Source organism: Hippichthys cyanospilos, chromosome 4, assembly GCF_059441005.1.
Source record: "Hippichthys cyanospilos isolate Australia breed blue-spotted pipefish chromosome 4, RoL_Hcya_1.0, whole genome shotgun sequence".
Lineage (NCBI taxonomy): Eukaryota > Metazoa > Chordata > Actinopteri > Syngnathiformes > Syngnathidae > Hippichthys > Hippichthys cyanospilos.
In genome coordinates, this window is record NC_142372.1 from 19,900,713 (window position 1) to 19,911,907 (window position 11,195).

Sequence of the window (11,195 nt, forward strand, 5' to 3'; positions counted from 1 at the left end):
CCCACTATTTGAGAAGCACTGCTTTAGCATATTAGCGGCGTACAGTTTTAAGTGGGTGTTTTAGCTCTGGAGCGAGCACAAAAAAAAAAAAAAAAGAAAGGTTACACAAGGACCGAGTGGCGTGAGAAGGAAGGAAGGGAGGGGAAGTGGTGGAGCAGAGGAGCTTTCAAAGACGTCACGTAGGCGTGATTGACTGGAGACAAGATTTGATAGATAAGATTGGGACAGGCCTGTCATGATCATTACACAAATAATATCACAAACTCCTGCTGCTCTAGCGGCGTGGAATGTCACCTGTGGCAGGTTGGTGTGAGAAGCTCGGTCATCCAGGAGGGACTCTGGAGTTGAGCCGCTGCTCTCCGAACCAGATGAGGCGGTTTGGCCTCGCGGACACTTTCTTGGTAAGGTGTTCCAATCACATCCGACCGGGAGAAGACCTTTTGGGGAGACTATGGCTTGGACTATGGCAAACATCTAGAGAAGGTTTGAAACATTGAACAAACCCTGACATGATCAAAACAGCCACTACCTTTGACATTAACCAGAGCAGTACGTACAATTTGAGCGAATAATCAAATACAGTACATTTCAATCAGCATGATTCTAAAAGCCTTTTTTTTTAAACACAAATGTTTTCCCAATTTTTCAATAAAATAGGTTGGTTTTTAGATTTAGTACCGCAATAAAAACGGACCCCAAGTCTAGCAATGGGTGCCTTTTACAACGTGGCAGTAATGCAGACACGCTCATAAGCAGGATGTCATAGAAAACGAATGACTTCTGATGTAGGATTTAACGTGTCTTATTGCGTAATTTTCAGTAGTACTTTAAAGTCAATTTTAATGGAAGTGAAATCATTTGGAGAAAAAAAAACATACATCAGACCGCTTGTTTTCAAAAATGAGAAATGCATCATTCAGAATTTGAACATCTTTATACACAGGTTATTACTTATTTTAATAGTTACATTTTCAATTTTAGAATTTAATTCCGATAATGACACTGTGCAACATGAATACGTCATCAAGAGTGGTTGCCAGTTCCAAAAATAATAGACAACTGTGCACATAAAATGAGATTGAGTTGTGAATTGCATTTTCAAAAAAAAAAGCGGCAACTAAAAACAATTTTAAAAAATAATAATACATTCTTTTCATACGTCAACAGTAAATGCACCATTTTTTGTGCTTAAAACAAATGACAAATATATTATCTATTTAAGTGGCATGGCATTTGCCATTTATTCAAGAGAATACACTTAATTCTGTTCCACAGGAGAAAAATCACATTGATTAGATTAAAATAGAGGACAACTCTAAACAGCACTGAAGAATTCAGTTCATGCTCAGAATCAGGAATAAAATTATGGTGCAATCATTTCCTAACTGTTCTTCGCTTTAAGAAATAAAAGTGAGGTATTCTTGTTTTTGTGTCACATCTTTTTTTTTTTTTAACTTTCCTCTTCAGCAGGTAGGAGTGTGTGTGTCCCACAAAAAAAAAAAAAAAAAAAAACAGTAGTTATGACAGTGCTGAATCAGTCCACGTGACAAAGTGCTTTCTACCAGTGTCTGGAATCGACCAACTCTGGCCGCAAACTCAGTTTTTTGAGGCTCTCGTAGCCCACCACCATAACGATGGCGGTGGGGGTGGATGAAATAATGCGGGCCGACAGCCCTTTGGTCATTCCCCAGAAGCCCTCCTCCTTGATCAGCTGCCTGAAGGTCTCAGTAATTGAGCTGCGACCTTCAACCTGAATGCAACACGAAAGGCACTCAGCTGAATTTAACACTGCGAACAAGAAATATTTTAATGACGCCCGGGGGCTTACCTGCACTCTAGCTCTGATGACATCCATGGGGTTGGTGACGGTGGACGCCGTGGCCGCAGCGAGCGGGCCGGCCATGGCCTGCAGGACCAGATGAGGGCAGTCGGAGGGTGCCAACTTTGATAACTGCTCTGTATGACACACAAGGAAAGAAAATCATTTCATTGAGTTCAGCACAAAATATACACTACTCACAACAAGTTGGGGATATTTGGCTTTTGGGTCAAATTTCAGGATGAACCTGAATTGCACTGTGACTCTTTATAGGTCAACTACACTTGTCTGATACAGTGGAATCTAGTTCTTAGCCATTCTGTGACCCTTCAATACTAATGCGACAAGTGCTCACCATCTTTATATCATTGAAAGAAAAGCTTCAAATGCACCCATAACAAATACACCCCCCCCCCCCCAAAAAAAAAAAAAAAAAAAACCAACAACAACAAATGACTGCTTACACACATGATTTAATTATTCCATGCATGCTAGTGGCATTTGGAAAAAAAACAGAAAAAATAAGAAATCAATACACAATAAGAATGCACCCATTTTGCTTGCCTGGGCCCCCTAATTTCACAATTATGGAATTGAAAAAAATAAATCTGAGGTTATACCAATGCAACCAAACAATATTTGTCTTGAAGATGTTCTAAATTCCAAATTCAGTTGAAGTGAAGCACTTTCACCACCCTCTTTTCAGTAATTCAACCCTAAAATACATTGTTTTTGTGCGTTTGTGTAGTGTAAAACTAAAATGGTGCAAGTTTTGGTGCACCTAACGTCTGTGCTGGGCACCCAAGAAAAACATTTGGTTGAAAAAAAGCAACCAGTGCAAAATATTAGTCTAGAGCCCCTCTTTGACTCGTTGCTCCTGGAATGTTGGTCTGTAATAGTAATTGGTGGAATTGTTTCTTTTTTAAAAACTGAAACTTTTTGGCCAAACTTTAGTCAGACCCCTTTAAATTTCATTTCTCATTAATAAACATTTGGGCGGCTCGGTGGATAAGTGGTAAGCATGTCTGCAGTTCAGAGTCCCAAGTTCAATTCCGGCTCGCTCTGGCCTTCCTGTGTGGCATTTGCATGTTCTCCACGAGCCCGCGTGAGTTCTTTCTGGGGACTCCGGCGTCCCAAAGACATGCATGGAAGGTATATTGGACACACAAAACAGTCCTTAGGTGTGATTGGGTGCCTGAATGATTGTTTATCTCTGTGTGCCCTGCAAGTGGCCAGCAACCAGCTCAGGGTGTCCCCTGCCTACTGTCCATAGACAGCTGGGATAGGCACCAGCAAGCCTCCGACCCTTGTGAGGATAAGCAGATACAGAAAATGGATGTATGTTTTAATGTGCAATCAGCATCCCACCTAAACGAAAAAAATGTACGTAGCCAAATAAAGCATATCGTTGAGAAAAGTTTTGATTTGACTTCCCCTTTAAGAGAGTGGTAAATTGTGCAAAGAGTTCTGAAACGTTTGAACATGCGCATCAAAAGTTTAGCAAAGGTCAAATCAAGTTCATCTGTAAAGGTTATACTGCAGTTCTCTTAATCCCCAACTTTCCGAGAATGAGAAGTGTAATGTTGAACGTGTGAATTTAGCCTTACCTGCATAAAAATGATAAAAAGGCCACCAGACTGCACTGTTAGGGATATATGTGAGTAAAGAAGCGAGGGCTCCCCTGTAGAAACCCCGTAATCCATCAGCAGCAAATATTTGTGCTACTATACTCCTGGTTTGGCCAAACACTCGTTTGGGCTTGCCATTCTCCGAGCAGGCGTGAGGGCGGAAGCGGCTGAGGTGCTGCCCTTGGCCTTGCATCATCAGCTGCTGGGACACCACATCGATGGGTACAGTGATGCTCTGAGCCACCATGGAAGCCAGGCCGCCCGCCACCACCGACTTGACCGTGTTGTCATCGCTATACTTGGAGACGTACTTCCTCACCAGTTCATACGTGGTTATGTAAGCCTGGCCAGAGATGAGGGTGAAGGTGTTCACCATAAAGCCGCGGTACAGTCCCCGGACACCCTCTGCCCGCAGGATTTTGACAAAGGCATCCAAGGTACCGCCGTAAAGCGATTTGCCGCGCTGCACCTGCAGCCGAGTCCGAATGAGGGTGGCGGGGTAGACTGTGGCCCTGATGCTCAAGGTGATGAACACACCAAAGGAGTAGAACTTCTTTTTGTCCAAGTCCTCCCACTCGATGATCTGGATGTTCCGCTTTTGCTGTAAGGAGCCGGCTGCGGGAGTATCTCCATTGGAATGACTCATGTCTGACATCTAGAGGAAGAACATTCAGAGCAAAGGAAGATCTCTCACGGCGCAATGGCCGGGAAGCTGTTTGCGATTGACCGGCGACCAGTCCAGGGTATACCCCGTTTGTCACCCAAAGTCAGCTGGGATGGGCTGCAGGTCAGACACAACCCAGAAGGAAAAAAAGAGACAGAAATAAAGACAGTGTATCAATTCATACATATGGTAGTCTATTTGCTCAAATATTGGCCGATTTCCGTAAATGGCAGCATTTCGGCGAGCCAACTCTAATCGAGCAACATTAATAATACGTCCAGACAACGTTAACAAAGCCTTTTGTGTGTGTTTGTTTTAAGCAATGGTTTTAGTTGACGATAATGCGGCTGTTCAACCAGGAGCCTTGTTGTAAACCGTCAAGGCCGAACCGCTCATAAGAACACCGTGTGCCGAGGGTGACACCAGCGCGGGGTTAACCATATTCTAAACAGTTCGAAATACCACAACTGTACTTCTGGAAAGCAATTCAATGGTGTTAGCACCACGGTTAGCATCGCCGTCAGGAATCTCTTGGAAAACACTTACCCCATTTGAACAGATGTCTACGTTAAATCCATATCCTGAAAGCGTTTAAACAACGCGTTAACATGAGATTAAATTGTGCTTTTGTGAGTTACAACAACGAAATGTTTAAAAGGCCTGTTGACCAACGATCTGGTCTCAACTTCCCGTCTGCCGTAAACACGATGTTGATGTAGCAACCAACCGGGACACAGCTTCTTCTTTTTCGTCTTTTCATTATTCTCTGCTAGTGCGGCGGAAAATTCAAGGGCGCTATCTAGAGGGATTTAAACGTCCTTCAGTCATTTTATACTCAGAAAAACAGACTTGTAAGTCGTACTTGTGCTCTAACACATATAGCAATTGTATAGATTAGTTTGTGGCGGTCAATATTTGTTTTTTTTTTTTTCAACCCCCACCCTCTCTTTGTTATTATGCTATTAACTACACGCTATTACATATCAAACAGACGAGAGCCTAAAAAAACAAGTGTAGGTCTTGGGAGGGAAATTAAAAATCAATCATTGTATTTTAGAAAACCATCATGATAGCTGAGATTTCCACATAGTGTGCTGTCATTTACTTTGTATAGATTTCATTTTTAGGAAGTGACATTAATCTGTGTGTTTAACTGGGATGTGATCTTAGCGCTGGTGTATCTTGAAAGACGTCCGTGAAAGACTCCGTACAAATTCTTTGCACCTTAGAAACGTAATTCAGTCGTAAAAAATAAAGGCATTTATTATGTGTTGTATACTATACCGTACCTGTACATTTGAACATGCGCTTTTCCTCCCACGCGCAGGTGGCGCTCTTTGGGCCACTTTTTTGTTTTAGCGGAAACCGCCTCACTGCTGTGTGAAGCGAAGAAGCGTTAAATAGAAAGTACAAGAAGTGTTCTTGGTGGATGATATAGCGATTTGCGCTTTTTCGTTGAAGGTAATGCAAACATACGTTATCCGTAGCGCTTGTAACGTTGTTTTCGGGTACGCGTTTAAAGTCTGAACAGCTTGTATGCCTCGGTCGAACTCATTTATTATGAAGTAGCATGCTAGCTAGCTTAGCTTCGATAGTGCAGATTCATTCTGTCGAATTCGCTTGCTGTCATACCCAGACACCGACAATTCACGGTTATTCCATATAAATCTGTGGTAGTGCGTGTTGTAACGTACGATCGGTGAAGTCAACTGCATTCGGCATGTACCAAAAGTGGAATGTTTTCATTTTTTTAAGTTATTCATAATGTTTAAGCTATAAACGAAAACATATTTAAATGTTATTACTAATCATCTTTTGTAATGTGAGTAATTCCAACCGTTTAAATGTTTTCTGCAGAGTAGTCACTTGCTGACGAAAAGATGGTAAGTTACATCATTACTTATTTATTCATTGTTGTTCTTTATGTCTTTGTCTACTAATCGCCGCTTCTGCTTGATGTTTAGTCTCGCAGATATGATTCCCGGACAACCATATTTTCTCCTGAAGGCAAGTGTATTTCTTGGTGTATGATAATAGTTGGTAATCGATTAATCGTGATTGATTGCATGTATGTCTATTGGTTATTTGGTATTTTGGACTGGTGAACTAGTTTTCTCTGCGAGTACTCTGCACTAGTTGAGATATTAAGTCTGCTTGACTCTAAGATTAAAAAAAAGAAGTAATTGTATTAAATCTCTGCACTTTAGGCCGCTTGTATCAGGTGGAATATGCAATGGAAGCGATCGGCCACGCTGGAACATGTCTTGGGATTCTGGCAAACGATGGTGTGCTGCTAGCAGCAGAGAGACGCAACATTCACAAACTGTTGGATGAGGTCTTTTTCTCTGAGAAGATCTACAAGCTCAACGAGTGAGTACTTGAGCTTCCATTCCTCACTACTGTATTATAAGTTCAATGACAAAGCATAGTTATTGTATTTTTTTTTCCAGAGATATGGCTTGCAGTGTTGCAGGTATCACCTCAGATGCTAATGTACTGACAAATGAACTGCGCCTAATTGCACAGAGGTAAGGCTTTGAGTAAATTTGACTTGCGTTTGACCTTTTATAGTAACAAATATTCCATCACTTTAGTTTGGAACATTGTTTTGAGCCAAGCATAATTCTTCCTCTTCAGATATTTGTTGCAGTATCAGGAGCCAATCCCCTGTGAGCAGTTGGTGACAGCTCTTTGTGACATCAAGCAGGCCTACACACAGTTTGGAGGTAGGAAGCTGGGCTAGATCTTCGTTTAACTGAAGGGGTTCACCCAGGCTCTGTCAATGCAAAGTCTCTATCCCCAAATTTTGTTATATTCAATATTACGTCTAAATCTTAGCAAGTTTGGTCCTTACCTAACAAAAAAGTGGGAGATTAATGTACATTGTTAATGTTTTTTTTTCAAACGTGAAATACCTCACACATGAGTAATAAAATCAGCAAGTCCCAACATTGCACCTGTATCTAGCTGTAAATGTCAGTTAAAATGCTCTAAACCATATTCAATTATTTATACAATGTAAACGTCCCCTCACCTGTCCTGCTGGAAAAAAAAGATTAATTTTGATCATGTTGTCATTCTTGGGTGTTTGCGTAGATTTTTGAAGGGAATAATGAATTCATTTTGGAATAATATTCAAACGTCAGAAAACCTGTCTTGCAAACTCCAGATAAATTCTGTCTACATTTAAAAGAGGTCTTAATCTGACTCAAGAATATCTGGGTCCATGTTTTTTTTTTTTTTCCTCTTTATATCAGTAATGGTTATCTTGAGTTGTGCCACTTAATACAAATTCAAGCTTAACTTGACGGTCTTTACTACATCAAAATATATACCATAACATCTCTCCAGGCACTTCTCAACACATATAATCTGCAAGATGGAAGGGAAGGAAATGGGGGACATGAGACCCAAATTGCACAAGTGTCTTGAAAAATAAATGCATATTTATTTATTTATTTATTTATTTATTTATTGTTATCTATGGTTTCCGTTCACAGGGAAAAGGCCATTTGGTGTGTCCCTCTTGTATATGGGCTGGGACAAACACTACGGCTTCCAATTGTACCAAAGTGACCCCAGTGGGAACTATGGAGGCTGGAAGGCAACATGTATTGGCAACAACAGCGCAGTAAGATCTAATGACCCAAAATGTTCAACTGACATCCATCCCAGAGCAGAAAAGTCCATTTTTGTTTTTGTTTTTGACCAAACTCAGGCTGCAGTTTCCATGTTGAAGCAAGACTACAAAGAGGGAGAGATGACTCTTGCATCAGCTTTGGCCTTGGCCATCAAAGTTCTTAACAAAACTATGGATGTCAGCAAGCTTTCTGCAGAGAAAGGTGAGTGAAAATGCCCACGCCTGAAACGTGCATTGTATTAGGTGTCCCTTCATCCGCAATGCTTTCAAATGTGTTGTCATTGCCGTCCTATTTCAGTGGAGATTGCAACCTTGACACGGGAAGATGGCAAAACAAAGATCAAGGTCCTAAAACAGAAAGAGGTGGAAGAGCTGATCAAGAGACACGAGGCTGAGGAAGCTAAGGCTGAGAAAGACAAAAAAGAGAAGGAGCAGAAAGAAAAGGACAAATGAACATCATTATATTGTTCTTGTCACATAACATTGTATTGTTTTGTCTTTTACATTAAAAGTTTGGAAATTGTTTTATTGTGTTCGTGATTTAATAAATACTTAATAATTGTGGGGTGAATACGTAGCTATGTATTAGCAATGCTGTATCTCAGTTTTCCAGTTCTATATTGCCAACTCTTCTTGACAAGAGACCATTCATCCATTATCTTAAGTGTGGGAGGAAACCGGACTATCTGGGGAAACCCCACGCAGAACTGGGGAGAACGTGCAAATTCCACACAAGAAGGCTGGAGCTGGAAGCAAACCCACGACCTTTGTCTTGTGAGATTGGTGTGCGGGGCAGTCTGCCACTGTGCCGCTACAAGAAACTCAACTTTATTTTATATAGCAGTTCAAAACTCATTGCCTCGTACAAAGTGCTCTACATGTGGTGAAATTGGTCATGAAATAACATGCACAGTGAAAAAAACACGTAAGTTAACAAATGATTTTTTTTATTTTTTGCCATGGAATCATAATGGTGTACAGTACTTAGACTGTCTGTCATGGAAGGGAGCGTTTATAAAACGTGTAAAGATTTGCTGGTTATTACAACCCACGTAATGTGCCGTTTTTACCACAAGATGGCAATAGTGTTGAGGCAGAGATAAATGTCGAAATGAATCAGGCCCATGTTTTCACGTACTGTATACAACTTTCAATTTAAAGCATCCATCCATCCATTTTCTTCAGCCGCTTCTCCTCTCTGCGGTTGCTGGCTTGCTGGTGCCTATCCCAGCCGTCATCGTCAACCTCCACCGGGGGGAAGGCGGAATTGAACCCAGCCCTATCCAAAAATAAGGAAGGTTATGAAAAATACTTTGGAAGAAATATCGTAATATTGACATGTCTCTTTCAAAGTCCAAAAATGTCATTTGTAATCAAAATGAGGGCGGGTATTTTCCAACGCTCGAGCCTCAACAAATTTTGATTGAAGATGAAAACAATGGACTGGATGTTTGACTTTTACATCTGAGAATGAAGTCAAAACATCCAGTCAAACTAAATCAAAAGTTGTGTTATCATTGTTGTTTAATTCGACGCTAAATTCAAACTCACATGAGTCTTTGATGTAACTGAATCAACGCGTGTGTGGGTAAAGAACTCCAAACTGATGTAGTGAAGCAATAATGCCTGAGGTGATGACTTAAATTGAAAACTTGCTTTCATTTGACGCCGGTCTTTACTTTTAAGGGCCTGTGAATCAACATCGCTAATTCATTGAAAGGCCCGAGGCAGTGAGGTCATGGTGTTCACATGAGCTTGAGTGGGAGGATCTTGGCATGCTGCGAGTGACCGGAGGCCCCCCACGCCCCCCTTGGGCACCGACCACCCTGTCCTTTGCTATTTCCGACCGATTGTGCAAAAACCTAACGCTCATTCGGACTTTCGTTTTGAGAAGACTCTCTGACTGGCTCCTGGTGTTCACGAAAGGCCGTCACTGTACGCTGCGATGGAGCTGCCTGTTGTATTGTAAACACAGAGCCCCCCCAAAAAGTATAGGAATGTATGCGGGGGCGGTGGAGAGCGAGGTCAGCTGGAGGCCAAGACAGGTGGTATACATCAGAATCAAGGCTGACATCTCAGCATTAACTTATCCAAACAAGCGGCCGGCAGTATGTAGTCTCGCTGGCACTGGGAGGACGAGCCAAATGAAAGAGAAGTGGGAGGAGTGGGGACGAGGCAGACAGGAACGAGTGGGAGTTCCCCCACAATGAAATTTCTTTTCAGACGTGACTCATTTTCACCCAGGACTACCACGTAGCTCTAATCTATTGGAAATATATTAATGGGCTGCCTCATCTTTTGGGGAAAACGGAGGAAAATAGTATTTAAATAGGACCGCAGTGGCACCGACACATGCCAGGCTACCGGGCATCCGCCCACTATACCAGATGGCCACTCCAACTCTATGTATTATATATATATATATATATATATATATATATATATATATATATATATATATATATATATATATATATATATATATATATATATATATATATATATATATATGCGACATCTTAGAATCTTTCATTAATCTGTCGCGCATGATTTCGAACCATGGAAGGAGCACCCAGACAAAAAAGCCCACCCAACCAAAGAAAGGAATGTAATGTCACATAGGGAAGGCCCCAAGTGAGATCTTTTCTAATCACTTGATGCATGGTCACCTTATGGAGCCCATGGGATATACACACACAAGGGTTGCATTAATGTGCTGAAACACAATAACTTAGCGCGCCACTAGGATTGATAATAAAAGCAAGGGCAAAGCATTCGAAGCATAGTTTGTTTCCTAATAGCTGCATTTAACAATGGGTGATGAGGGGACATGGGTTTATGAGCGTTTCTTTTTTAATGTTGTAATTGATATTTGTATTGTGATTTCCCCTGTGGGCCTTGAACCTGTAATAATGTTTATATATATATACTGTATGTATATGAAAAAGGAGTTTGAAATTTTTGTTATAATTTCCATCCATCCGTCCGTCTATCCGTCCATCCATCATCCATTCATCCATCCATCCAGCCAGCCAGCCAGCCATCAAGTCATAAAACCATCCATTTTCTGTTTGTGGTGCTTCTTACCTGTGCGTCACATGTACTCATTTTTCATTTTCCTCCATTCACAAACACTAAAGGTCAACTTGCAAAACAAGTAAAAAAAAATCACGCCATCACAGTAAAATTAACGGTAAATAAGACACTACGATCAAATACTTCAGAAGTAAACACAACTATTTATTCATCCATCCATTTTCTAGAGCCGCTTGTTTTTGAGAGATCCCACACAGGCCCTGGGAGAACATGCAAACTCCGCACAGAAAGGCCGGAACAAGGTGGATTTGAGCTCGTGTCGGTGAGCTGTGAGGTGGGCGTGCTAAGTTGCTAACGTCTGCGCGAGTTGTAAATTTAAAGTTCTCAAAGCATCACCCTTCAGACAAT

The 11,195-nt window shown here is 41.3% G+C and overlaps 2 protein-coding genes across 3 annotated transcripts; one reads left to right on the plus strand and one right to left on the minus strand.

Moving 5' to 3' along the window:
* Window positions 1-915: 915 nt before the first annotated feature.
* On the minus strand, window positions 916-4,853 carry slc25a44b (solute carrier family 25 member 44b). Its single transcript, XM_088412250.1, has 4 exons — window positions 4,658-4,853; window positions 3,427-4,228; window positions 1,829-1,956; window positions 916-1,750 (listed from the first exon to the last, which is right to left on the minus strand). The coding sequence occupies exons 2-4, from the start codon at window positions 4,100-4,102 to the stop codon at window positions 1,559-1,561; spliced, it is 996 nt and encodes a 331-aa protein (XP_088268376.1). The 5' UTR covers window positions 4,103-4,228; window positions 4,658-4,853; the 3' UTR covers window positions 916-1,558.
* A 604-nt stretch (window positions 4,854-5,457) lies between these two features.
* On the plus strand, window positions 5,458-8,274 carry psma4 (proteasome 20S subunit alpha 4). 2 transcript variants are annotated; one of them, XM_088412991.1, is made up of 9 exons: window positions 5,458-5,572; window positions 5,969-5,994; window positions 6,076-6,118; window positions 6,319-6,481; window positions 6,562-6,639; window positions 6,749-6,837; window positions 7,612-7,742; window positions 7,830-7,953; window positions 8,050-8,274. In XM_088412991.1, exons 2-9 carry the CDS (start codon window positions 5,992-5,994, stop codon window positions 8,202-8,204), a joined length of 786 nt encoding a protein of 261 aa, XP_088269117.1. In that variant the 5' UTR covers window positions 5,458-5,572; window positions 5,969-5,991; the 3' UTR covers window positions 8,205-8,274. The 2 variants fall into 2 exon arrangements, with proteins under 2 accessions (XP_088269117.1, XP_088269118.1); XM_088412992.1 differs by having other exon boundaries at window positions 5,479-5,572; window positions 5,974-5,994.
* Window positions 8,275-11,195: the final 2,921 nt, after the last annotated feature.

Excerpts from the sequence above, each read along its gene's own strand:
- slc25a44b (XM_088412250.1), bottom strand. The coding sequence starts at position 4,102 with ATGTCAGACATGAGTCATTCCAATGGAGATACTCCCGCAGCCGGCTCC. Across the intron at positions 1,957-3,426 it reads TTTTTATCATTTTTATGCAG|AGCAGTTATCAAAGTTGGCA; the intron begins GTAAGGCTAAAT and ends TGTGTCATACAG. Across the intron at positions 1,751-1,828 it reads TCATCAGAGCTAGAGTGCAG|GTTGAAGGTCGCAGCTCAAT; the intron begins GTAAGCCCCCGG and ends TGTTGCATTCAG.
- psma4 (XM_088412991.1), top strand. Across the intron at positions 6,119-6,318 it reads AACCATATTTTCTCCTGAAG|GCCGCTTGTATCAGGTGGAA; the intron begins GCAAGTGTATTT and ends TCTGCACTTTAG. Across the intron at positions 6,482-6,561 it reads AAGATCTACAAGCTCAACGA|AGATATGGCTTGCAGTGTTG; the intron begins GTGAGTACTTGA and ends TTTTTTTTCCAG.